General features: G+C 48.8%; 1 protein-coding gene and 1 non-coding gene across 2 annotated transcripts in view; one reads left to right on the plus strand and one right to left on the minus strand.

Moving 5' to 3' along the window:
• Positions 1–977: 977 nt before the first annotated feature.
• The window catches only part of LOC119963558 (broad substrate specificity ATP-binding cassette transporter ABCG2-like), a 68,943-nt gene continuing 42,535 nt past the window's right edge, over positions 978–27,385 (plus strand). The window contains exons 1-7 of the mRNA XM_038792866.1: positions 978–1,072; positions 2,197–2,782; positions 5,661–5,720; positions 5,825–5,939; positions 7,367–7,519; positions 19,935–20,092; positions 24,052–24,203. Coding sequence (XP_038648794.1) covers positions 2,223–2,782; positions 5,661–5,720; positions 5,825–5,939; positions 7,367–7,519; positions 19,935–20,092; positions 24,052–24,203 — 1,198 coding nt within the window. The 5' untranslated portion in view covers positions 978–1,072; positions 2,197–2,222. The remainder of the gene's footprint in view (positions 1,073–2,196; positions 2,783–5,660; positions 5,721–5,824; positions 5,940–7,366; positions 7,520–19,934; positions 20,093–24,051; positions 24,204–27,385) is intronic.
• trnak-cuu lies at positions 4,826–4,898 on the minus strand. Its single transcript has one exon. It is a non-coding gene; the product is annotated as a tRNA-Lys (tRNA).

The raw sequence follows: 27,385 nt of genomic DNA on the forward strand, positions 1-27,385 counted from the left end.
CCGGCGCCCGAGATTGACGCGCGCCGCTCCTATCCCCCTGGGGTTGGGAGAATAGGGGGCGACGAGCGGCCTCCGACGCCGGAGTGAAACACTCCGGTTTTCACTCCGGCGTCAGCATTTTGTCTCCCGTTGGGAGAATTTTGCCCAAATGCTCTGTCCATTGTCACGCTTTTGTTTCTGGGATCCTGCTTTGCACAAATTGGCTGCCAATTTCTCTTATCTAATCAGTGACCACACGTCAGAACTATTTTGTTGGTTGTTAAACACATTAGGCCCGATCTATTGGCCACGTCCCACCCAAACGGGGTCGCGGCATGGCCGATAGATGCCGGGAAATGCCTGTTCCAGGATTTACCCGGCTTGCCACACCTCGGGAGATCTAACGGGGATCTGGCGAGTTGTCGTGATCTGGCGAATCTGCATATTAGAGTGAACAGCTCGTCTCACTCAGCTGACCTGATCTAGCCGAGGTGTTGGGATCTAACCCCCCCCCCCCGCCCTTTGCCTCAGAGACCTTCGGAAAGCGATGCCAGTACTGGCCCCACAAATGGGCACCAGGCAGAACATCGCTTAGGAGGGTCTCCCAGGAGATCGGATGCCCCCCCCCCCGGTGGTTGCACTCCGGGCAGGCTGGCACCCTGGCTTTGCTGGTGCAATCTTGGCACTGCCAGCTTGGCACCCTGGGACTGCCAAAGTACCCCGGTGTGACTGCCAGACTGACATTGTGCCCGTGTTGGGGACGAGCCCTGCCCATGTCAGGTGGGGTGCGGGGCGGTGCCCTGCGGACCCTGTTAGAGATTAATTAGGGCTTTGGGGGTAGTCTGGGGGGGGTGGGGGTCCTGTGCCCTCGTCACCTCCACTCTATAAACATATGAAATTTGGAAGTGAAATTGCTCTGTTTCTATGTTTACTTACTAATTCTCATGCAGTGGGGAAAATTATATCCATTCTAATTTTCTTCTTATTTCAATAGGGCTAATTTTCCGAACTCCATGGATCAAAGGTTCAAATCCAATCCAGGGTGAAGGACGGTGATCAGTGTTTCTGGAGCAGTTACAAAGTCCAATTTGAAGTGAGTTTGCACTTTCTCAACCCATGATCATAATCAATGTTATGATTGATTGAACTCGTTTGCCCACACGAACACGAGGATATATCAAATAGAAGCAGAAGGAGACCATTCGGCCCATCGAGCCTGCTCCGCCATTCAATATGATTCTGGCCAATCATTGGTTTCAACTCCATTTTCCCGCCCACTCCCATTTCCCTTAATATCCTGAGAGACCAGTGAAATATGTCTATCCCAGCCTTAAATATATTTATCCACAACCCTCCCCTTAAATACATTCATACTATTCACCTCAACGAATCTTTGCAGTAGCGAGTCCCACACTCGCACCGCTCTCTGGGTAAAGGAGTTTCTCCTGAATCCCTGACTGGACACATTAGCGAATGTCTTATATTTAAAGTCTCCAGTTTTGAAATCCCAACACCTTTTCCACCTCGCAAACCCCTTATAATTTAAAACATCTTTATCTGCTCACTTCTCAGTCTTCTCTTACGAAGAGAAAAGAGACCCGGGTAGTAGCAGTTTGTCTTTGATTCCAGTGTATTGGTCTGTGGGGCAGTGTCCAAGGAGCCTTGATGAGATGCAGCATTGCATTGTTGATAGTATACACATTGCTGCCACTGTGAGTCGGTGGTAGAGGAAATTAATGTTCTTTTAAATGTTTTATTATAAAAATTGTCTGATTAAGGGGTAATTTAGCGTGGCCAATCCCCCTACCCTGCACATCTTTGGGTTGTGGGGGTGAAACCCACGCAGACACGGGGAGAATGTGCAAACTCCACACGGACAGTGACCCGGGACTGGGAGCGAACCCGGGTCCTCGGTGCCGTGAGGGAAGGAATGTTTAAGGTGATGAATGGGGTATCCATTGAGCTTTGTCCTTGGCTGGTATCAAGTTTCTTGAGTGTTGTTGGAACTGCACTCTTCCCGGAAAGTGGAGTTTCCCAGCGCAGTGCCTGTGGAAAGACTTTGCAAAGCTAGGAGGCAACCCACTCATCACAGAGTGCCCAACCTCTGCCTGACCCGGTTCCAGCAGGCAGGGCATTTATTTGGCTGGTCCAGTTCAGTTTCCTATCAATGGTGACCCCAGGACGTTGATGGCTTTTGCACATTCTTTATACACACAGGTGGCAAATAGAAAGGTAAAGGTTCAATGGACAAGCACAATCTCACTGAAGAGGAAGCATCCCAATCTGCCGCTGCAGAGATTGAGGAGAGCGTGACGGCGGACGTGCCTGAAAAAGTAGATGGTGAAGCTGAATCAGCGACAGACAAGGGCCATGATGTAAGTGAGGCCGTACCTGAGCTAACAGAGCGTGCACCTGTGGCGAATGCAGAAATACTGAGTTCAGCAAGTTCCACAACGGAAACGTCCGAATCCAGCACAGAGATGCCTCAAGCTGCGGAAAAGCCGGCGGGCCCAGGCAAAGCATTGAGGAAAGAAGAGCCCGTTACCATAGAAACGGACAGTATCCTGCTCATGTCTGACCCCATTAAAAAGATAACCCTTGGGAAAGAATTGCGTGACGATTCAGAATTACAGATCATCAGTAACACTGAATTCCTTCAAGAATCAGAACAGGAGCTTGGAATCGTGAAATATCCTCGCGGCCTGATAGTCAGCTTCTTTAATGTCTCCTATAAAGTGAACTTGAGCCATGGGAATTTCTTCCACCCTATTAAATACACAAAGGAGGTGTTATCTGAAGTCAGGTAATTTCTTTTTCTTAATTTTATTTATGTTAAAACTTCAGTTACAAAGGATGGAATGGCAATGAAGTCGGGTTGTTTTCCGTGCAGAAGAGAAGATTGAGAGGAGTTCAGATTGAGGTATTTAAAACCCCGAGAGGTCTGGACAGAGTAGATGGGGAGAAACCGTTCCCCCTGGTGGTAGGATTGAGAAGGAGAGGGAACAGGTTTAAGATGATTGGCAAAAGAACCAATCACGACTTGAGGGCAAACTCTGAAAGCAGTGAGTGGTGCGGGTGTGGGAAACGCTCCCTGAGGGTGTGCTGGACAGCACACTCCATCGGGGCCTCCAAAAGGCAATTGGATCGTTATCCGAAAGGGGGAAACCATTGCAGTCTGCAGGGAAAAGGCGGGAAAGTGGGACGAGCTGAGGGACTGCTGCAAAGAGCATGTCACGCAAACAATGGGCCGAATGGCCTCCTGTGCTGTCAGCAATTCCGTAATTCGATGTTCCATGTGGAAAGGGGAAACAAGGGAAACAGGAGGAAAGTATGCAACAGGTGACACACGAAAATGTGGAATTCTCTGCCATGGGGAGAGTTTGAGGCAAATGGGGAAGTTAGATTTAACAGGAAATTGGATAAGTAGACGGGAGAAAGGAACGGAAGGAGATGCAGGTTAGGGGAGGTGAGGTAGGGCCGGAGGAGACTCCTACTGACTGCAAATAGACCACTTGGGCCAGATTTCCACCAGGGGACATGGTAGAAATGTCACAAGACTCAGAATCCACAAAGGCCGATATTCACACTGTTTTATCCTGCCTTACTAAATATGCATCAGCTGGAAACATGTCTTATCATAGGCGGGCGACCTATGATTCACCCACCCCTCTGTTTCACCCACCCCGCTGTGACCCCAGCGGACCATCTCTCCGGGCACCGTATTGAAACCGTGAGAGATGGCACATGCCCCAAAGGCAAGAAACATCCTTCCGGGCGAGTTCATGCTGAGCCAACTTCTCAAGACCCCCGTCAGCCCCCTGTGAGGTGCTCTATCCCAGTGAAGGCTGGAGGAGGTCCTCCAATCTCTGAGCTGTGGCCTGGGAGGTTGTGTCCATGGCGGTGATTGTGACCGCTGGACATAAGGGGGTCAGGCATCCAATGTAAATGGAGGATGAATGATGTCTCCCACACAGCCAGGGCAACTCGTCCCCCTCAGCCCACACTCTCACAATCCATCCGCCATTCGCAGGGTGACAGTTAGGAAGGGTCCCGCGCATTAACAGCTCAAGGGACATTGTCACTTACTCTTCCGCACATCCTGACATCTCCACCTGCCGTCACACCCTTTGTAGCTCATATTTTCATCCCATGTATGGCTCCACTCACCACCCACACATGGCAAACATCTTTATCCCTCTGCCCTGGCACCTGCCCTGCGCACACTCCCTCCACTTGTCTTTGTGCAGCACACGTTGACTCACAAATGGAGGGAGAGGTCCCATCCCAGTGGAGTATGGCAGAGATCAAAACGTTCACTCTTTTTGAGGAGCAGATTATTGAGCTGGCCAGGGAGGACTGACCCCCCTGGGGATTGCATTTAGCTGCATGTTTCCCAGCACTCACAGTGCAGACAAACACATGGCTATTCAACGCGATGCGCTGACTAAGGGGCCTGAATGGGGAATGTGCGGCCAGGTCACACACAGCCTCATTTTGTACAGCGGGGAACAGCCCATAATGTTGCAACCACAACTGGTGCCCACTATGCCAGGCACGGCTGGCAATGGACTGGCGTACACGCCCCCTCCATGGACTAAGTCGAGGACTGTCTTTACAATTTAAACAGAAGAGGTTTCTCACTGCGCAATACTCTGGCCCTGACACACCTACGTCCTTCTGTAAGAGATTCTCTCCCCATTGTGGTCGAGAGGGCATTTCCCTCTGAAACCTCCTTTGCCTGACCATCGGTCTGGTACATAAAAACTTGTCTCAGTTCTGGGACCCTGGAGCTGTGAAGCAATTGTGCTAACCACAATGCTACCGTACTGCCCTAACAATATGGAAGCGCCCAACATGGGGCTCGAACCCACGACCCTGGGATTAAGAGTCCCCGGCTCTACCGACTCAGCTAGCCGGGCTGGTAATATGTGGCTGTGAATCACAGCGGCCTAATTAGACATCAGCCTGGCCTTTTTATCCAGTATAGGGGCGTGGCTCCAGCAAGCCGCCTTGATAATGAGCATTTGTGATATCCTAATGTATTGAAATGCTGTTCCCGATCTGGTGCTGAGGACGGATTATAACCTAATTTAACATGAAACTGATTTGATTCCCTCCTGCTCGTCATGGCCCTCATTGCAGGAGAGACTGGAGGGTCCTGCCCCATGAAACTATCATTGATTGTCATAAAAACCCATCGCTGATACCCTTCAGGGAAGGGAATCTGCCGTCCTTACCCGGTCTGGCCTACATGTGACTCCAGACCCACAGCAATGTGGTTAAATCTTAATTTTCCCCTGAAATGCTGAGCAAGTCATTCTGTTCGAGGGCAATTAGGGAATGCGTCTTCAATATACGGCTGGACCAAAAGCTTTGGTAAAAAGTCTAAGGAGAAACTGATCAGAAACAAGAACACGTCATTGTTTCTGTGAACCGTCTGGGGACATTGTTTGTGTGATAAAGGCTGTATAGAAATGTAAATTGATGAATAGGTGCAGCAATGATCTGGCAATAGGTCCACTGACCTGCTCTTTGGTGTGATTGGGAGCTCTGGTTTTGATAAGACCGGGATTGTCTGCCGTACATTACCGTTGGTGTTTCCCGAGATTGCCGGCCTTTCAAATCTTTGCGTGGAAATGGCCATATGTGTGATATTGCTCATGTGTGTCTTTGCTTTGCAGCGGCATCATGAAGCCTGGAATGAACGCCATCATGGGCCCCTTGGGCTGTGGGAAAAGCACGTGAGTGCCTCGGGTATCTGTGTTACCAATTACTTTGCAAACATAAAGACAGAAAGTCATTTTGCTGCTGATGAAGAACAGTCACTTTCTGTTTCTCTCTGCAGGCTGTTGGATATTCTGGCAGCCAGAAAGGATCCCTCAGGTTTAACCGGTGAGGTGCTCATAGATGGCACCCAGCAACCAATAAATTTCAATCGCATCGCTGGATATGTCGTCCATGTAAGAATTCTCTCCTCTGCGCCTCAAACTGCATTTCGTTTCATATCTCTGGTGTTTAGTAATGTCAAGATGATCAGAGGATTAGATAGGGTGGACATCGAGAGCCTTTTCCCTCGGATGGTGATGTCCAGCACGAGGGGACATAGCTTTAAATTGAGGGGAGATAGATATAGGACAGATGTTAGAGGTAGGTTCTTTACTCAGAGAGTAGTAAGGGCGTGGAATGCCCTGCCTGCAACAGTAGTGGACTCGCCAACACTAAACGCATTTAAATGGTCATTGGATAGGCATATGGACGATAAGGGAATAGTGTAGATGGGCTTTAGAGGGGTTTCACAGGTCGGCGCAACATTGAGGGCCGAAGGGCCTGTACTGCGCTGTAATGTTCTATGTTCTAAAGCTGGATTTTTCTTGTATGTGTAGACTAATTCTTACAAGGATAGAATCATAGAATAGAATCACTACTGTGCAGAAGGAGGCCATTTGGTCCATCGAGTCTGCACCAACCATCTCCAAGAACATCCTCCCTAGGCTCACGACCCATCCCATCCCTGTAGCCCAATAATCTCACCTAACCTTTTGAACACTAAGGGGCAATTTAGCATGGTCAATCCACCTAACCTGCACACCTTTGGCTAGAATGGGGCAATGGGACTGACTGTATTCCTCTGTAGGGAACGGATAAGGACTTGATGAGGTTGCAGCCTCTTACTGTGCTGTTATGAACATATGGCTCTAACCCCAATCTACCTGATTTACAGTTACCAGGCTCACAATACCAGGTTAAAGTCCAACAGGTTTATTTGAAATCACTAGCTTTCAGAGCTTTAACCTGGTGTTGGGAGACTTCTTACTGTGCCCACCCCAGTCCAGCGCCAGCATCTCCATATTTGATTTATTATTGTCACATGTATTAGTATACAGTGAAAAGTATTGTTTCTTATTGTTTCCATATCATGGCAACCTGATTTACAGCATGAATATTAGCTCGGAATCCTACAGTAAGTAACTCACCTCCTATCACCTCTGGCAGTTCACCCTTTTGTTGAAACGGTTTTAAATCCTGATCATATATGTTAGGAAAGAGTTAATGTTCCCTGGTACGTAAACTGGAATTGGGGTTTTAATTGTTTAATAGACTGCAGCAAATACAAAGGGGATACAGGTGGCACTGTGATGTTGCAGGAGAAGTTATTACCGAACACAGTAAACTTGGAGTCGAAGCCAAGGTTTGCTTTCAAAGTCTTAATATGGAGCTGCCTTCAGAGCGTAGCAATACACAAGAGAAACAAATATTTCATTCTTATCGCAATCTCTCTTTAAACAAATAAACTCTCGATTTAATTGTTCAGTCATTCGCTTTACCCAAGGCATGCGATGTATCAGTTGGTGACATTTATAATGTAATAAGGACTTTGTTTTTCCAGGGTTACATGATGACTGAGACACTAACTGTGAGAGAGAATTTGGAATTCTCAGCTGCACTGAGATTGCCGAAGAACGTCAGCAAGTCAGAAAGAACAAAAAGAGTCAACCGTCTCATTAAAGATCTCCGACTCACTAAAATAAAAGACGCCAAGGTAGCGCATTATCCTGAAATTTGGCACAAGTTCATGCCGAAACTCATTTGCCAGTTGCGGTTATTTCACAACTCTCTTTTATAATGCATAATTATTGTCTGTTCCTCTTCTCCACTCAATGTGCTGATTCTACTCTCAGTCATTTCCTTCATCTTTCTCTGGCAGATATGCCATCACCCTCAGCTCCCTTAGGAATCACATAAGCACCTTCACTAGGGTGATTCTCCAGCTTTCAATAATCATATAATAATCTTTATTGTCACAAGTAGGCTTACATTAACACTGCAATGAAGTTACCGTGAAAAGCCCCTAGTCACCACATTCCGGCGCCTGTTCGGGTACACTGAGGGAGAATTCAGAATGTCCAATTCACCTAACAGCACGTCTTTCGGGACTTGTGGGAGAAACCGGAGCACCTGGAGGAAACCCACGCAGACACGGGGAGAACGTGCAGACTCCATACAGACAGTGAATCAAGCCGGGAATCGAACCTGGGACCCTGGCGCTGGGAAGCAACAGTGCTAACCAATGTGCTACCCTGCCGCTCTTGGTGATGGAACCATGACTGCATACATCGTACATCCAGATATTTGGGCGGTATTGTGCCCCAATTTCTAACATGTGATGCTGGTGGGTGAGGTCCCCCGCTTTTCCTCCACATTGGTGGGCGTCTCTTCAGCTGCCTGAGATCCAAATTCACAAATGTCCTCCCTAAACCTCTCTCTTTCCCTCCATCCCCTCCACACTCCTTAAAATCTGTCTTGTTGATGAAGATTTTGGTCACCTGTTCCATTGTGACCTAATGTGACCCGGTGTCAGATTCCTGCCTGAATAACGCTCCCGTGAACCAGCTTGGGCTCGTTCACCAGGTGAAAGGTGCTGTGTAAGATGCTGAAGGATGCAGTTATCATGGGGGATTTTAATCTACATGTCGATTGGTTTAACCAGGTCGGTCAAGGCAACCTTGAGGAGGAGTTTATAGAATGTATCCGCGATAGTTTCCTAGAACAGTATGTAATGGAACCTACGAGGGAACAAGCGGTCCTAGATCTTGTCCTGTGTAATGAAACAGGATTGATTCATGATCTCATAGTTAGGAATCCTCTCGGAAGGAGCGATCACAATATGGTGGAATTTAAAATACAGATGGAGGGTGAGAAAATAAAATCAAATACTAGTGTTTTGTGTTTAAACAAAGGAGATTACAATGAGATGAGAGAAGAACTAGCTAAGGTAGACTGGGAGCAAAGACTTTATGGTGGAACAGTTGAGGAACAGTGGAGAACCTTCCAAGCGATTTTTCACAGTGCTCAGCAAAGGTTTATACCAACAAAAAGGAAGGACGGTAGAAAGAGGGATAATCGACCGTGGATATCTAAGGAAATAAGGGAGAGTATCAAATTGAAGGAAAAAGCATATAAAGTGGCAAAGATTGGTGGGAGACTAGAGGACTGGGAAATCTTTAGGGGGCAACAGAAAGCTACTAAAAAAGTTATAAAGAAGAATAAGATAGAGTATGAGAGTAAACTTGCTCAGAATATAAAAACAGACAGTAAAAGTTTTTACAAATATATAAAACAAAAAAGAGTGGCTAAGGTAAATATTGGTCCTTTAGAGGATGAGAAGGGAGTTTTAATAATGGGAGATGAGGAAATGGCTGAGGAACTGAACAGGTTTTTTGGGTCGGTCTTCACAGTGGAAGACACAAATAACATGCCAGCGACTGATAGAAATGAGGCTATGACAGGTGAGGACCTTGAGAGGATTGTTATCACTAAGGAGGTAGTGATGGGCAAGCTAATGGGGCTAAAGGTAGACAAGTCTCCTGGCCCTGATGGAATGCATCCCAGAGTGCTAAAAGAGATGGCTAGGGAAATTGCAGATGCACTAATGATGATTTACCAAAATTCAATAGACTCTGGGGCGGTCCCGGTGAATTGGAAATTAGCAAACGTGACACCACTGTTTAAAAAAGGAGGTAGGCAGAGAGAAGGAAATTATAGGCCCGTGAGCTTAACTTCGGTAGTAGGGAAGATGCTGGAATCTATCATCAAGGAAGAAATAGCGAGGCATCTGGATAGAAATTGTCCCATTGGGCAGACGCAGCATGGGTTCATAAAGGGCAGGTTGTGCCTAACTAATTTAGTGGAATTTTTTGAGGACATTGCCAGTGCAGTAGATAATGGGGAGCCAATGGATGTGGTATATCTGGATTTCCAGAAAGCCTTTGACAAGGTGCAACACAAAAGGTTGCTGCATAAGATAAAGATGCATGGCATTAAGGGTAAAGTAGTAGCATGGATAGAGGATTGGTTAATTAATAGAAAGCAAAGAGTGGGTATTAATGGGTGTTTCTCTGGTTGGCAATCAGTAGCTAGTGGTGTCCCTCAGGGATCCGTGTTGAGCCCACAATTGTTCACAATTTACATAGATGATTTGGAGTTGGGGACCAAGGGCAATGTGTCCAAGTTTGCAGATGACACTAAGATGAGTGGTAAAGCGAAAAGTGCAGAGGATACTGGAAGTCTGCAGAGGGATTTGGATAGGTTAAGTGAATGGGCTAGGATCTGGCAGATGGAATACAATGTTGACAAATGTGAGGTTATCCATTTTGGTAGGAATAACAGAAAACGGGATTATTATTTAAACGATAAAATATTAAAGCATGCCGCTGTGCAGAGAGACCTGGGTGTGCTAGTGCATGAGTCACAGAAAGTTGGTTTACATGTGCAACAGGTGATTAAGAAGGCAAATGGAATTTGGTCCTTCATTGCTAGAGGGATGGAGTTTAAGACTAGGGAGGTTATGTTGCAATTGTATAAGGTGTTAGTGAGGCCACACCTGGAGTATTGTGTTCAGTTTTGGTCTCCTTACTTGAGAAAGGACATACTGGCACTGGAGGGTGTGCAGAGGATATTCACTAGGTTAATCCCAGAGCTGAAGGGGTTGGATTATGCGGGGAGGTAGACTGGGACTGTACTCGTTGGAATTTAGAAGGATGAGGGGGATCTTATAGAAGCATTTAAAATTATGATGGGAATAGATAGGATAGATGCGGGAAGGTTGTTTCCACTGGCGGGTGAAAGCAGAACTAGGGGGCATAGCCTCAAAATAAGGGAAAATAGATTTAGGACTGAGTTTAGGAGGAACTTCTTCACCCAAAGGGTTGTGAATCTATGGAATTCCTTGCCCAGTGAAGCAGTTGAGGCTCCTTCATTAAATGTTTTTAAGGTAAAGATAGATAGTTTTTTGATGAATAACGGGATTAAGGGTTATGGTATTCGGGCCGGAAAGTGGAGCTGAGTCCACAAAAGATCAGCCATGATCTCATTGAATGGCGGAGCAGGCTCGAGGGGCCAGATGGCCGACTCCTGCTCCTAGTCCTTATGTTCTTATGTCTCCACATTTTGCCTTCTTCCGATCCACAAGAAACTCTATTCTCTATTGGGGGCGAGCATTAATCTTGGACAGTCACAGCAGGTTTGACAGCAGCTGTGGAGAGAGAAAGGAGCTAACATTTCAAGTCTGGATGACTCCTTGTTAGAGCTTTGATAAAGAGTCACCCAGACTGGAAACGTTAGCTCCCTTGTCTCTCCACAGACGCTGTCAGACATGCTGCGAATGTCCAGTATTTTCTGCATTTGGTTGCAGATTCCAGCATCCGCAGTAATTTGCTTTAACTTCTTAATCAGATCTTCATGGGGACGAAATCCAACTCATTGAGGGCTCGCTGAGTAATGGGAACCCCCTCCACCATCCCACACTGCAAATGACACATTTCAGTTTCCATTATGGGCAAAATTACGGGCTGGTTCAGCACAGTGAGCTAAACAGCTGGCTTGTAATGCAGAAGAAGACCAGCAGCGTGGGTTCAATTCCCGTACCAGCCTCCCCGAACAGGTGTCGGAATGTGGCGACTCGGGGCTTTTGACAGTAACTTCATTGAAGCCGACTTGTGACATAAGCTATCATTATTATTGATATCCTCACACCTCCTCCTCCACCCCCCCCCCCCCCCCCCCCCCCCCCCCCCCGCCCACCCCTAACCCTCTAACTGTGTTTGAAACAATTTTCACAGTACCATTTGTGGTCTGCTCTTAACCACAAGAAAACCATCACTTTCACTGATTCAACCAAAGAAAGACCTGACTTTTTATAGCGCCAGTCACAGCCTTGGTAAATTCCAAAATACTTTACAACTACTGGAATGCTTTTTGAAGTATAGAATGGGAAACACAAGAAGCAGTCTGTCATAGCAAATGTCAAGAACACAGATGATGGTAAATGCTGTTCTGTTCAAATCCCAGAAGAGAAACATGAAAGAATTGTCCTCACGCTTTCAATTTGTAGAGCGTGAGGAGAGAGTTTAAAATCCAGAAATGATGGGCGTTATTCTCCGCTGCCCACGACGGGTCAGAGAATAGCGGGAGGGCGTCCCCGATATTTTTCACGCCCTCCCGCTATTCTCCCACCCCCCCCCCCCCCCCCCCCCCACGGCCGCCCCACGACACGAATCGCTGCTCGTCGTTTTTTACGGCAAACAGCGATTCTCCCCAGGCCGATGGGCCGAGTTCCTAGGCCTTTACGGCCGTTTTTACGGCAGCAAACACACCTGCTTGCTGCCGACGTAAAAACGGCCGCAACATGCCCGTTCTGGGCATCCAGGGCCCCGATTGGCACGGCAGTACCACGGCCGTGCCAAGGGGGGCATGGGCCCATGATCGGTGGGCACCGATCGCGAGCACTCTTTCTCCCTCCGCCGCCCCGCAGGATCAGTCCGCGGGGCGGCCGAGGGAGATGACGGCCCCGCGCATGCGCGGATTGGAGCCGTCCAGTCCGCGCATGCGCGGCTGACGTCATCGTGCGCGTCAGCCGGCGTGACGCTTGGCGCGTGGACTTAGCGGCGGTCGCTAAGGCCGCGATGCCGTGGTTCACGGGGCCCCGCTGCTAGCCCCGCCCGGGGGGGAGAATCGGGTCCCAGGAGGGGGCGCGGAGGCTGCCGTGAAACACGGCCAGTTTCACGGCAGCCTTTACGACTCGCCGCATTTGCGGAGAATCGCGCCCGGTGTCCCCGACTACTTGTGATGATTTCACAGTAATTTAAATGCTTATTGAGAAAGAGAAAAAGACTAGAATTACACTACACAACACAACACTACACAACACAACACTACACAACAATGGCTTCACCAGCACTTTGAAACTGTTCCAAACAATCTTAATTTAGTTCCTGCAGAGCCAACCTTCCCCACCTGTTCAACAACACCTTATATTTTAAAAAATCTATAAAGATCCTGTTTTTTTGACAACGCAATGCCTTTAATTCCTGATGGGAGGCGCTCTGTCAGAAAGTAATCTCCCTCCCTGGTACTTTACTGTGATTCTTTCACCCCCTTGCACAACTTGCCCAGTGAACAGCAACAACCAAATCAAATCTATTCCTGTTCTACAATCATCCTTACTAAATGACCTGAGGTAAACATCTGTTTGCCCTCCAGCTAGGTATATTGCCATCACTTTACATTCACACAGTCACTCTGTCAATTGTTTTTGTGACCAGTCACATACCCTAACAGTTTAAATGTTGACCAGATTGTGACCAACAGAAAAATATTACGATTTCTTGAGTTTTCCTGGCACAAGCTGCCACTAGTGGCACGATGATAGATCAGCTAGTCTGTCTAGGTCAGGCTGATTGAGGGATAAATATTGACCAGGAAACCAGAGAGAACGCTCCTGCTCTTCTTCGAAATAGTGCCATGGGATATTTTATGTCGAACTTAGGAGACATAATGGGGGTTAATTTAATATTTCATCTGAAAAGGTGGTACCTCCAACACTACTGAACTCCCTCAGTACTGACCCTCTGACAGTGCGGCACTCCCTCAGTACTGACCCTCTGACAGTGCGGCACTCCCTCAGTATTGGCCCTCTGACAGTGCGGCACTCCCTCAGTACTGACCCTCTGACAGTGCAGCACTCCCTCAGTATTGACCCTCTGACAGTGCAGCACTCCCTCAGTACTGACCCTCTGACAGTGCAGCGCTCCCTCAGTACTGACCCTCTGACCGTGCAGCACTCCCTCAGTACTGACCCTCCCACAGTGCAGCACTCCCTCAGTACTGACCCTCTGACAATGCGGCACTCCCTCAGTACTGACCCTCTGACAGTGCGGCACTCCCTCAGTACTGACCCCTGACAGTGCAGCACTCCCTCAGTACTGACCCTCTGACAGTGCGACACTCCCTCAGTACTGACCCTCTGACAGTACAGCACTCCCTCAGTACTGACCCTCTGACAGTGCGACACTCCCTCAGTACTGACCCTCTGACAGTGCAGCACTCCCTCAGTACTGACCCTCTGACAGTGCAGCATTGCCTCAGTACTGACCCTCTGATAGTGCAGATCTCCCTCAGTACTGATCCTATGACAGTGCGGCACTCCCTCAGTACTGACCCCTGACAGTGCAGCACTCCCTCAGTACTGACCCTCTGCAGTGCAGCACTCCCTCAGTACTGACCCTCTGACAGTGCGGCACTCCCTCAGTACTGACCCTCTGACAGTGCACCACTCCCTCAGTACTGACCCTCTGACAGTGCAGCACTCCCTCAGTACTGACCCTCTGACAGTGCAGCACTCCCTCAGCACTGACCCTCTGACAGTGCGGCACTCCCTCAGTACTGACCCTCTGACAGTGCAGCACTCCCTCAGTACTGACCCTCTGACAGTGCAGCACTCCCTCAGTACTGACCCTCTGACAGTGCGGCACTCCCTCAGTACTGACACTCTGACAGTGCGGCACTCCCTCAGTACTGACCCTCTGACAGTGCAGCACTCCCTCAGTACTGACCCTCTGACAGTGCAGCACTCCCTCAGTACTGACCCTCTGACAGTGCAGCACTCCCTCAGCACTGACCCTCTGACAGTGCGGCACTCCCTCAGTACTGACCCTCTGACAGTGCAGCACTCCCTCAGTACTGACCCTCTGACAGTGCGGCACTCCCTCAGTACTGACACTCTGACAGTGCGGCACTCCCTCAGTACTGACCCTCTGACAGTGCGGCACTCCCTCAGTACTGACCCTCTGACAGTGCAGCACTGCCTCAGTATTGACCCTCTGACAGTGCAGCAGTCCCTCAGTACTGACCCTCTGACAGTGCTGCACTCCCTCAGTACTGACCCTCTGACAGTGCAGCACTCCCTCAGTACTGACCCTCTGACAGTGCGGCACTCCCTCAGTACTGACCCTCTGACAGTGCAGCACTGCCTCAGTACTGACCCTCTGACAGTGCGGCACTCCCTCAGTACTGACCCTCTGACAGTGCAGCACTCCCTCAGTACTGACCCTCTGACAGTGCAGCACTCCCTCAGCACTGACCCTCTGACAGTGCGACTCTCACTCAGTACTGACCCTCTGACAGTGCAGCATTCCCTCAGTACTGACCCTCTGACAGTGCTGCACTCCCTCAGTACTGACCCTCTGACAGTGCAGCACTCCCTCAGTATAGACCCTCTGACAGTGCAGCATTCCCTCAGTACTGACCCTCTGACAGTGCTGCACTCCCTCAGTACTGACCCTCTGACAGTACAGCACTCCCTCAGTACTGACCCTCTGACAGTGCGGCACTCCCTCAGTACTGACCCTCTGACAGTGCAGCACTCCCTCAGTACTGACCCTCTGACAGGGCAGCACTCCCTCAGTACTGACCCTCTGACAGTGCGGCACTCCCTCAGTACTGACCCTCTGACAGTGCAGCACTCCCTCAGTACTGACCCTCTGACAGTGCAGCACTCCCTCAGCACTGACCCTCTGACAGTGCGGCACTCCCTCAGTACTGACCCTCTGACAGTGCAGCACTCCCTCAGTACTGACCCTCTGACAGTGCAGCACTCCCTCAGTACTGACCCTCTGACAGTGCGGCACTCCCTCAGTACTGACACTCTGACAGTGCGGCACTCCCTCAGTACTGACCCTCTGACAGTGCAGCACTCCCTCAGTACTGACCCTCTGACAGTGCAGCACTCCCTCAGTACTGACCCTCTGACAGTGCAGCACTCCCTCAGCACTGACCCTCTGACAGTGCGGCACTCCCTCAGTACTGACCCTCTGACAGTGCAGCACTCCCTCAGTACTGACCCTCTGACAGTGCAGCACTCCCTCAGTACTGACCCTCTGACAGTGCGGCACTCCCTCAGTACTGACACTCTGACAGTGCGGCACTCCCTCAGTACTGACCCTCTGACAGTGCGGCACTCCCTCAGTACTGACCCTCTGACAGTGCAGCACTGCCTCAGTATTGACCCTCTGACAGTGCAGCAGTCCCTCAGTACTGACCCTCTGACAGTGCTGCACTCCCTCAGTACTGACCCTCTGACAGTGCAGCACTCCCTCAGTACTGACCCTCTGACAGTGCGGCACTCCCTCAGTACTGACCCTCTGACAGTGCAGCACTGCCTCAGTACTGACCCTCTGACAGTGCGGCACTCCCTCAGTACTGACCCTCTGACAGTGCAGCACTCCCTCAGTACTGACCCTCTGACAGTGCAGCACTCCCTCAGCACTGACCCTCTGACAGTGCGACTCTCACTCAGTACTGACCCTCTGACAGTGCAGCATTCCCTCAGTACTGACCCTCTGACAGTGCTGCACTCCCTCAGTACTGACCCTCTGACAGTGCAGCACTCCCTCAGTACTGACCCTCTGACAGTGCAGCATTCCCTCAGTACTGACCCTCTGACAGTGCTGCACTCCCTCAGTACTGACCCTCTGACAGTACAGCACTCCCTCAGTACTGACCCTCTGACAGTGCGGCACTCCCTCAGTACTGACCCTCTGACAGTGCAGCACTCCCTCAGTACTGACCCTCTGACAGTGCAGCACTCCCTCAGCACTGACCCTCTGACAGTGCGGCACTCCCTCAGTACTGACCCTCTGACAGTGCAGCACTCCCTCAGTACTGACCCTCTGACAGTGCAGCACTCCCTCAGTACTGACCCTCTGACAGTGCGGCACTCCCTCAGTACTGACACTCTGACAGTGCGGCACTCCCTCAGTACTGACCCTCTGACAGTGCGGCACTCCCTCAGTACTGACCCTCTGACAGTGCAGCACTGCCTCAGTATTGACCCTCTGACAGTGCAGCAGTCCCTCAGTACTGACCCTCTGACAGTGCTGCACTCCCTCAGTACTGACCCTCTGACAGTGCAGCACTCCCTCAGTACTGACCCTCTGACAGTGCGGCACTCCCTCAGTACTGACCCTCTGACAGTGCAGCACTGCCTCAGTACTGACCCTCTGACAGTGCGGCACTCCCTCAGTACTGACCCTCTGACAGTGCAGCACTCCCTCAGTACTGACCCTCTGACAGTGCAGCACTCCCTCAGCACTGACCCTCTGACAGTGCGACTCTCACTCAGTACTGACCCTCTGACAGTGCAGCATTCCCTCAGTACTGACCCTCTGACAGTGCTGCACTCCCTCAGTACTGACCCTCTGACAGTGCAGCACTCCCTCAGTACTGACCCTCTGACAGTGCAGCATTCCCTCAGTACTGACCCTCTGACAGTGCTGCACTCCCTCAGTACTGACCCTCTGACAGTACAGCACTCCCTCAGTACTGACCCTCTGACAGTGCGGCACTCCCTCAGTACTGACCCTCTGACAGTGCAGCACTCCCTCAGTACTGACCCTCTGACAGGGCAGCACTCCCTCAGTACTGACCCTCTGACAGTGCGGCACTCCCTCAGTACTGACCCTCTGACAGTGCAGCACTCCCTCAGTACTGACCCTCTGACAGTGCAGCACTCCCTCAGCACTGACCCTCTGACAGTGCGGCACTCCCTCAGTACTGACCCTCTGACAGTGCAGCACTCCCTCAGTACTGACCCTCTGACAGTGCAGCACTCCCTCAGTACTGACCCTCTGACAGTGCGGCACTCCCTCAGTACTGACACTCTGACAGTGCGGCACTCCCTCAGTACTGACCCTCTGACAGTGCAGCACTCCCTCAGTACTGACCCTCTGACAGTGCAGCACTCCCTCAGTACTGACCCTCTGACAGTGCAGCACTCCCTCAGCACTGACCCTCTGACAGTGCGGCACTCCCTCAGTACTGACCCTCTGACAGTGCAGCACTCCCTCAGTACTGACCCTCTGACAGTGCAGCACTCCCTCAGTACTGACCCTCTGACAGTGCGGCACTCCCTCAGTACTGACACTCTGACAGTGCGGCACTCCCTCAGTACTGACCCTCTGACAGTGCGGCACTCCCTCAGTACTGACCCTCTGACAGTGCAGCACTGCCTCAGTATTGACCCTCTGACAGTGCAGCAGTCCCTCAGTACTGACCCTCTGACAGTGCTGCACTCCCTCAGTACTGACCCTCTGACAGTGCAGCACTCCCTCAGTACTGACCCTCTGACAGTGCGGCACTCCCTCAGTACTGACCCTCTGACAGTGCAGCACTGCCTCAGTACTGACCCTCTGACAGTGCGGCACTCCCTCAGTACTGACCCTCTGACAGTGCAGCACTCCCTCAGTACTGACCCTCTGACAGTGCAGCACTCCCTCAGCACTGACCCTCTGACAGTGCGACTCTCACTCAGTACTGACCCTCTGACAGTGCAGCATTCCCTCAGTACTGACCCTCTGACAGTGCTGCACTCCCTCAGTACTGACCCTCTGACAGTGCAGCACTCCCTCAGTACTGACCCTCTGACAGTGCAGCATTCCCTCAGTACTGACCCTCTGACAGTGCTGCACTCCCTCAGTACTGACCCTCTGACAGTACAGCACTCCCTCAGTACTGACCCTCTGACAGTGCGGCACTCCCTCAGTACTGACCCTCTGACAGTGCAGCACTCCCTCAGTACTGACCCTCTGACAGGGCAGCACTCCCTCAGTACTGACCCTCTGACAGTGCGGCACTCCCTCAGTACTGACCCTCTGACAGTGCAGCACTCCCTCAGTACTGACCCTCTGACAGTGCGGCTCTCCCTCAGTACTGACCCTCTGACAGTGCAGCACTAACTCACTGCTGCTCAAGATATTGGAATAGGATTTGCCCCTTCAATGTTCTGACTCCAAGTCAAGGGCGTTACTAACTTGTCATTGCTAATATGGTCAGAAAGTGTTTAGGGTGGATAATCAAGGATAATTTAACAGAAACTTAAAAAAGGGAAACTGTTTTGAATTTGTTACGGACAAATACTGTGTTTAACTAATTTGAGTTTTTTGCTGAGATTAAAAAGAGGGTTAATGAGGGTAATGCAGTTGATGTTGTGTACATAGACTTGCAAAAGCTGTTTGATAAAGGGTCACATATCATGCTTGTGAGCAAATTTGAAATGCATGGAATAAGAGGGACAGTAATAACATGGATACAATACTTACTGAGAGAGAAGAAACAGAGGAACGTGGTGAACAGGGGTGTCTCATATTGGCGGAGAGTACGTTTCCCCAGGGATCAGGATCACTGCTTCTTGATCTACATTAATGACTTTGACGTGGGTGTCCAGCGCACAATTTCAAAATGTAAAGATGACAACAACTTTGAAATATAATGAACTGTGGGGAGGATTATGGTAGACTTTGAGGAGTCATAGACAGGCTGGTGGAATAGATCAGCATGTGGCAGTTGAAACCTGACACGGAGAATTGTGAAGTGACACATTTTGGTAGTAAGAATACGGGGAGACCATATAAAAAAATAAAGAGCACATTTCTAAAGGGGATCCCGCAGTCGAGGGACCTGGATGTATACGTACACCAATCAATAAATGTGGCAGGAGTGGGTGAGGAAGTGGTTAATAAGGTGGGTGGATTATAGACTTCCAAACTGAGGAGGTGAAATGTTTATAAAACACTGCTCTTGTCTCAATTAGAGGACGGTGTCCCATTCCGGGCTCTAAACCTGAGGAAGAATGTGTGAAGGCATTGGAGAAAATGCAAAAACAAAAGATTTCCGAGAATCATTCCAGAGATGAATGTATTGGAGAAAATCGAACTGTTTTCCTTGGAGCAGTGAAGGGGGAGAGGAGATTTAATAGTGTGATTCAAAATCATGAGAGGTCTGGACAGAGTAGATAACGGAGACACTGTTCTCTTTGATTAAAGGTTGGAGAAGAAGATGATTGGCAGTTGAAGCAGCGGAGAGACGAGATAATATTTTTATGAGTGGTTAGGATCAGGAATGTCAGAGAGTGAGGTGAAGGCAGAATCAATGGCGTCTTTCAAAAGCCAATTGGGTAACAATCTGAAGAGCAGAAAATTGCAGGAGGGAAAAGGTGGGAAAGTGGGAACTGTCCTTTCCCAGACGGCCAGCAGAGATACAGTGGGCAAAATAACCTCTTGCTGTAATCATTCTCTTGTCGTTAACATCTTGCTAATGATTGTCCTGATTATTGCTGTTGCCAGATTGGAACTTCGTTTACTCGAGGAATATCCGATGGTGAGAAAAAGAAAACGAGTATTGCAATGGAACTGATCCGTGATCCGGGAGTTCTCTTCCTAGATGAACCAACGAGCGGTTTAGATACTAGTAATGCAAATGCTGTTCTGCAGTTATTGAGACGGTAATGCCCTTTAATAATGGTGCAGATTAATTGAATTATTCTATATAGGATATAATCCTCATTCCCATCCATCTGTTCTCTGAAAAAAAAGAGCTATAATTAATACTGAGGTTACTACAGCAGGTCACAGGCTGGGGATTCTGCAGTGAGTAACTCACTTCCTGACCCCCCGGCCCTCCCCCCCCCCCCCCAAAGCCTGTCCACAGGGCCGGCTCAAGGTACCGGCAACTCGGGCAGTCACCCGGGGCGCCATGTGCTAGGGGGCGCCATCAAGGAGTGCGGGTCCCGCGCATGCGCAGTTGGGCCGGTGCCAACCAGCGCATGCCCGGTGGCCGCCCTCCCTCAGGCCGCCCCGCACAAACATGGCGGATGGATCCAGGCTCGCCGGTGGTCACTCTGGCCCCCCCTCCCTTGGGCCCCCTCCGCGCCCCCCCCTCCGGCCTCCCGCCTCCCCTCCTCCCCCCCCCTCCGGCCCCCCCCCGCCTCCCCCCGCCCCCGTCCCCGCCCCCCCAGCACCGCCCCCGCCCCCGCCCCTAGCACAGTGGGTGTACCTACACCTCAGGGACTGCAGCGGTTCAAGAAGACAGCTCACCACCACCTTGTCAAGGGTGATTAGGGTTGGGTAATAAATGCTGGCCTAACCAGCGAAGTTCATATCCTGTGAAAGAGTTAAAAATGTCATAATGATCTGAAGTTGTTGAACTCAATGTTGTGGTTCGAAATCTGTGAAACCCCTAAAGGGTTTGAATGATATTTGATGCAAATGCACATCAATACAATTCACACCCAGGCCTGGTTTTCTGCCCAGCCATTACATCCTCAAATATCTAAGGAAAATACTGTTCTCTAGTGAATATTTTTGAGAACATTTTCGATAACGTAAAAAGAGCAGAAGGAAAACTCTCAGAAAATGCTGGGAGTTCTCCAAAGGTCAGGCATCATCCATGGAGCGGGAAACAGGGTTAAACTTTCAGCTTGATGACCTTCCATTGACCTTGGTGCAATTTATTGCTAATCCCAAAAGACAAAGTGGGATATTTTGCCAGGTAACAAAGTCCTCAGGTACTGAATGAAGCTTTTTTGTTTGGTTCATTTAACCTTGCTTCACCTCATCATTCATAGCTGCTCACTAACAGCCCAGAAAATGACCTCTTTACAGGTTGAAGAAAGGCTCAGGTTGTCCTTGGTAACAGAGACTACCCGACACATTTTGCAATGATAGATAAATGGTGAACTCGCAAATAAAAGTGTCAGTAAGTTGGAGTATGAAAACAGCATCTTCTAACCTTTCATCAAAAAATATTCCAGTCTATTGAAATCCAACCACAATTATTGTGAGCAAAAGGCTTTACAACGGGGCAGAGTTGAGTTTTTTTTTAAGCTTAAGAGTATCCAATTCCTTTCTTCCAATTAAGGGGCAATTTAGCGGCCAATCCACCTACCCTGCCCAGCTTTGGGTTGTGGGGGTGAAACCCACACAGACACAGGGAGAATGTGCAAACTCCACACGGACAGTGAGTGACCCAGAGCCGGGATCGAACCTGGGACCTCGGCGCTGTGAGGCAACAGTGCTAACCACTGCACCACCGTGCTGCCCTGGGACAAAGTTGAGTTAATAAGCAGGACACAAGTACGAAGAGGAAATCTAACAGAGGAAATATATTTTTATCCCTCTGAACCCATATCTGCTCGGAAATTGCCCCTCATGTTGTAATTTGATGCTAGTGTTGTCGTAAATTGCCCTTAGTGATGTGTGATGAATATAAGAAATTGTCATACTTTATTTTGCAGTAATATTATTAAAACCTAGGTTAAAATGCGTACAGGCAGTCTGTCTGCTAGAGGTGTTATTGAAAGTGAGATAATCAGTGATTGTTGCAAGAGACTTATTTTGCTGATAGATATTAAAAAACATTTTACCAGTTTGTAGATAGAGAGCTAATGCAATGTTGTATTGCAATGTTTCTGACTATAAAAATCAAGGCACATCTTGTAACAGGTGACAAAAGAATGCAGTGTGCTTTGAGTGCAGCTGGTGTAGTTAAAGGGAAGGGCCAGATCTGTCTGGACAAAGGAGTTACTTCCAGAGCTCTGAGCTGAGCAGAAGGTTTTTAGCTAAAAAAAAAAGGTCTGGGATGGGCGTCGCAGCTGGTGTGTGTGGTCTTGAAGCCTGCTGTCTGTGTTGGGTAAAAAGTTCTTAGAAAATAGTGTAGGCCTCCATTCTTCCTCCCAAAGTGTATAACCTCACACATTTCCACATTGGGTTCCATCTGCCACTTCTTTGTTCACTCTCCCAGCCTGTCCAGGTCCTTCTGCAGCTCCCCCCCCCACCCACTGCTTCCTCAATATGACCAGTCATTCTGCACACTTTGTATCATCCGCAAACTTAGCCAACACTGCCTTCAGTTCCTTCTTCTAAATCGTTAATGTATATTGTGAAAGGCTGTGAAGCCAACACCACCAATGCCTCCACAACCTCCTTCACAACCCTGGGGTGTAGTCTATCCGGTCTGGGTAATTAATCCACCATCGGATCTTTCAGTTTCCCCAGAACCTTCTCCTTAGTGATGGCAACAACACTCACCTCTGCCCCCTGGTTCTCCTGGAGCTCTGGCATCCCACTGGTGTCTTCCATCATGAATACTGATGCAAAGTAACTATTCAGTTCCTCTGCCGTTTCTTTGTTTCCTGTTATTACTTCTTCAGCCTCATTTCCAGTGGTCAAATGTCTATCCCTGCCTCTCTCTTACTGTCAATACATTGAAAAAAACTTTTGCAATCTTCTGTTAGGCAGCACACCATCCTGGAGTCACATTGATGGCCTCAGTCGTGCGTATTTGTTCCCCTGATTATAGAAACCCCAATTACTATTGGTCTTCTTCTGTTCTGCCCCTGAGTGTTGTAGCTCATTGTGCCCGAGTATTGTTCACTCTCATTAATAACTTGTTAAATTATAGGTTATAGATGACGGGCAGCAAAGTGGAGCATTGGTTAGCACTGCTGCCTCATGGCGCCAAGGTCCCAAGTTCGATCCCGGCTCTGGGTCACTGTCCGTGTGGCGTTTGCACATTCTCCCCGTGTCTGCGTGGGTTTCACCCCCACAACCCAAAGATGTGCAGGGCAGGTGGATTGGCCACGCTAAATTGCCCCTTAATTGGAAAAAATGAATTGGGTACTCTAAATTTATTTTAAAAAATAAAAACAAAGTTATGGTTGACAATGGAGTTCTAAGAGATAAGAGTAATTTTACTGAGCCATCTACTGGACAGAGTCTGTATCTCTGTTGTGAGGGCTGACTGTAAATTTGAATTGTGAATACTGAGGGGTGAATTTGCAATGGGAGATATACTAATAATCTTTTATAATCTTTATTAGTGTCACAAGTAGGCTTACATTAACACTGCAATGAAGTGACTGTGAAAAGCCCCTAGTCGCCACATTCCGGCGCCTGTTCAGGTACACAGAGGGAGAATTCAGAATATCCAATTCACCAAAGAAGCACGTCTTTCGGGACTTGTGGGAGGAAACCGGAGCATCCGGAGGAAACCCACGCAGACACGGGGAGAACGTGCAGACTCCGCACAGACAGTGACCCAAGCCGGGAATCTAACCTGGGACCCTGGAGCTGTGGAGCAATAGTGCTAACCACTGTGCTACCGTGCCCAAAGATGTGCTCAAATATTGTGCAAACGGTTTCTCAATGGCAACTGTGTGTCTAACGGTAGGTTTATAACACGTATAGATGTTTAGGTATAGAAGAATGCCATTCAGCCCGTCATGCTGGTGCTATCTCTCTATGAAAGAGCTGCCCAACATGTATCGTTTTTGGAGATAGATTTATAACCTGATAATTTAATAATTTAAACCTGACTTCCTTGAGCTAACTTACTTCCACCCTGGGAAGGAACCAGAAATTTTTGGTATTAATATTTACAAATGTTGGTTGTGTTTCCTCTCAGATTGGCCAGACATGGAAAGACAATCATTTTCTCGGTTCACCAGCCGCGATATTCAATGTTTAAGCAATTTGATTCCTTGACCCTGTTGACTAATGGTAAACTAATGTACCATGGCCCTGGCAAATATTCAATTGATTACTTTAAAGCAATTGGTAAGTGTTTTGAATGAGCAGCTTAGATATGAATGGATATTTTGTGAGTTTAAGTGTTTCTCTATTTGGGATACACTTTTGGACTGCATTGATGACTCCAAATAGAGATTAACCAACCAATTTAGAGAAAGGAAAATAATTATTTTATTTCATGAACCATTTGATTGTAGTGCATTTCTAAAGTGCCTTTCAGAGCAACCCAAAGCACTTAACAACCAATAAGATACCTTTGAAGTGATGTAATATAGGAAGCGTGGCTGTCAATTAGTGCACAGCAAGATCCCACAAACTGTGGGATCATGACCAGATCATCTGCTTTATGTTGGTGGAGGAATTCACATTGGCCACGACACTCGGGAGAGGCAGCCGGCACGTTCAGTGGGAAGGCAAATGGATTGTTGGCCTTTATTTCAAAGGGAATGGATTATAAAAATAGGGAAGTCTTGCTAAAACTGCACAAGGCACCAGTTAGTCCACACTGGAATTCTCTGAACAATACTGGCATTGGAAGCAGTCCAGAGAAGGTTCACGCGGGTCGATCCCGGGTATGGAGGGGTTTTCTTATGAGGAGAGGTTGAGTAGGTTGGGCCTGTGCTCAGTGGGGTTCAGAAGAATGAGAGGCGACCTTATTGAGACATATCAGATTCTCAGGGGGTTTGACAGGATCGATGCTGAGAGGTTGTTTCCCCTTGTGGGAGAATCTAGAGGGTATAATCTCAGAGTGAGGGGGTCACCCATTAGAGACCGAGATGAGGAGGAATTTCATCCTTCAGAGGGCAGTGAATCTGGGGAATTCTTTACGGCAGAGAGCTGTAGCGGCCGGGTCGTTAAGTATGTTCAAGGCTGAGACAGAATTTTAATCAGTGAGGGAATCGAGGGTGATAGGGATAAGGCAGGAAAGTGGAGTTGAGGATTATCATTTCAGATCAGTCAGGATATCATTGAATGGTGGAGCAGACTCGATGGGCCGAATGACCGACTTCTGCTCCAACGTCTTATGGATTCTGCTCTTCTTCAAACTATGAGCTATGAGCACACTTTGCCATAACGTTACCCAACATTCCTGATTACTGCAGCATCATTGAGCTGAGACTTCAACCCCCTCACTCCCCCTTAGCCAATGGTGCAACAGCTCATCCATCAGTCAACAGTTACACTCAGATTACGCACTGTTGTTAGCGATGTTCATTTTGGAGGATGTCTACAAGCACATTTAGCAGTTAGTGAGTTTGTGGCTTATCTAATAATGGATTACAGAATAGTTGATAAGATAGTACAGATTTTTGGGAAGGTAAATATAGAGCTCGCTGCTGAGAGTGTGTGGAAGTAAAACATGTCATCTTACAGGAACCTGATTGACCCAAATGCACAATGAGTTATGGAGCTTGCGGAGTCGCATTTTCAGCCAAAACGGTTTTTAATTATGCAGAGCTTCAAGTTGCAAACCAGAGTTTGTGCTCCAGGAGAATCCTTTGCTACCTTTGTGGTGAAGCTGAAACAGCTCACCGGGTACTGAGAGTTTGGGAATGACTTGAATGATATGCTGAGGGACAGGCTGGTATGCGGGGTGAATGACAACGCCATGCAGCGGCGTTTGTTTGCGAATCGAATATTGATTTCAAACCTGGCCTCGCTATGGAGAGTGCCACAAAAGGCTCTCTGGATTTTCAGCTGGAGCACGGCACCACATTAGACAGAAGGCTGCCACTGGGCAAAGCAGAACGTGCTACACAGAGGATTTTCAGTGCGATTCCGTCTGCCAATGGGTAAGGAAGCTTACTTACCTGCTATAAGTGTGAAGTGAATCATGGAGCCGGCACATGCTGATTTAGGGAGGCAGAGTGCAACTATTGCCACAAGAGCAGACACATGACCAGGCAGTGCAGAGCAAAGAATTAACCAAAAGCCAAATGCAGAGCAGAGAAACAAATCGAATTGAGTCAACCCAAACTGCAGCTACTGCACTCTCTGTATCAGGTGACTGCGTTGAAATCTGAGTCCATTGGAGTGACAGCGCAGGAGAGACACGTGCCCAGTGGGCCCCGCCTATCATCCCAGTTCTCCAAGGAGACCTGACCGTATGCCTATGTGGTGGCAACAAACAGACAGTTGACAGAGCAGCACAGTTAGGCGAATACCCCATTCCCAAAATCGATGATCTGTCCCCCAAGTTAGCAGTCAGTCACCAAGTGAGGTAGGAGTCGAGAAGAGCAGCCGTTGGAATTGGATAGTTCACCGAGAGAGTATGTGACAATCAATATTCCTCGTTTGGTACAGCTCGGGATGCCATTGTTCCTGTTCCGGAACCTTCCTCCATAGGGCTGCGTCACTCTGACCATTCTGGCAGAACACCACAGAGACTTAATTTGGAAAAGAGAGAATGTCCCATCCTTTATTTACAGGAGAAGTTAGACATGACAAATGTTTTGCTAGCTTTCAGACATGTTGTTGCTGTAAATATAGCAGACACTTTAAGAGGGAGGGAATTTAGTCATTGGATTGGTTGTCCTCCCTCCTGTCCATCAACTATGGGGTGATGCTTGGGGAGGGGCTTCTGGTAGAAAGATGTGTGTGAGCATCGCAATGTGTGTTCCCAATAAAAGTTACGTTTATTGTCCGCACACCTGCTCCTCCCTCATGTTATTGGGCGTTGCTGGTAAATCTCGCAAGAGGCCTCTCGCACGCTTTACCCAGCTCGCTACACCTGATGAGATCTTTTGCATACAAAATGATCAGAGGGTTAGATAGGGTGGACAGCGAGAGCCTTCTCCCGCGGATGGTGGTGGCTAGCACGAGGGGACATAGCCTTAAATTGAGGGGTAATAGATATAGGACAGAGGTCAGAGGTGGGTTTTTTACGCAAAGAGTGGTGAGGCCGTGGAATGCCCTACCTGCAACAGTAGTGAACTCGCCAACATTGAGGGCATTTAAAAATTTATTGGATAAGCATATGGATGATAAGGGCATAGTGTAGGTTAGATGGCCTTTAGTTTTTTTCCATGTCGGTGCAACATCGAGGGCCGAAGGGCCTGTACTGCGCTGTATCGTTCTATGTTCTATGTTCTATCTAACGGGATCTTGCGAGACGTCACGATCTGGATCCTGCCCAAAATGGGCGGGGCCTTAATCTACATATTCAAGTGCGCAGTAAGGCACACCCGATTATGCACTCACTGGAGTTA

The sequence above is a fragment of the Scyliorhinus canicula genome, chromosome 3, assembly GCF_902713615.1.
Source record: "Scyliorhinus canicula chromosome 3, sScyCan1.1, whole genome shotgun sequence".
Lineage (NCBI taxonomy): Eukaryota > Metazoa > Chordata > Chondrichthyes > Carcharhiniformes > Scyliorhinidae > Scyliorhinus > Scyliorhinus canicula.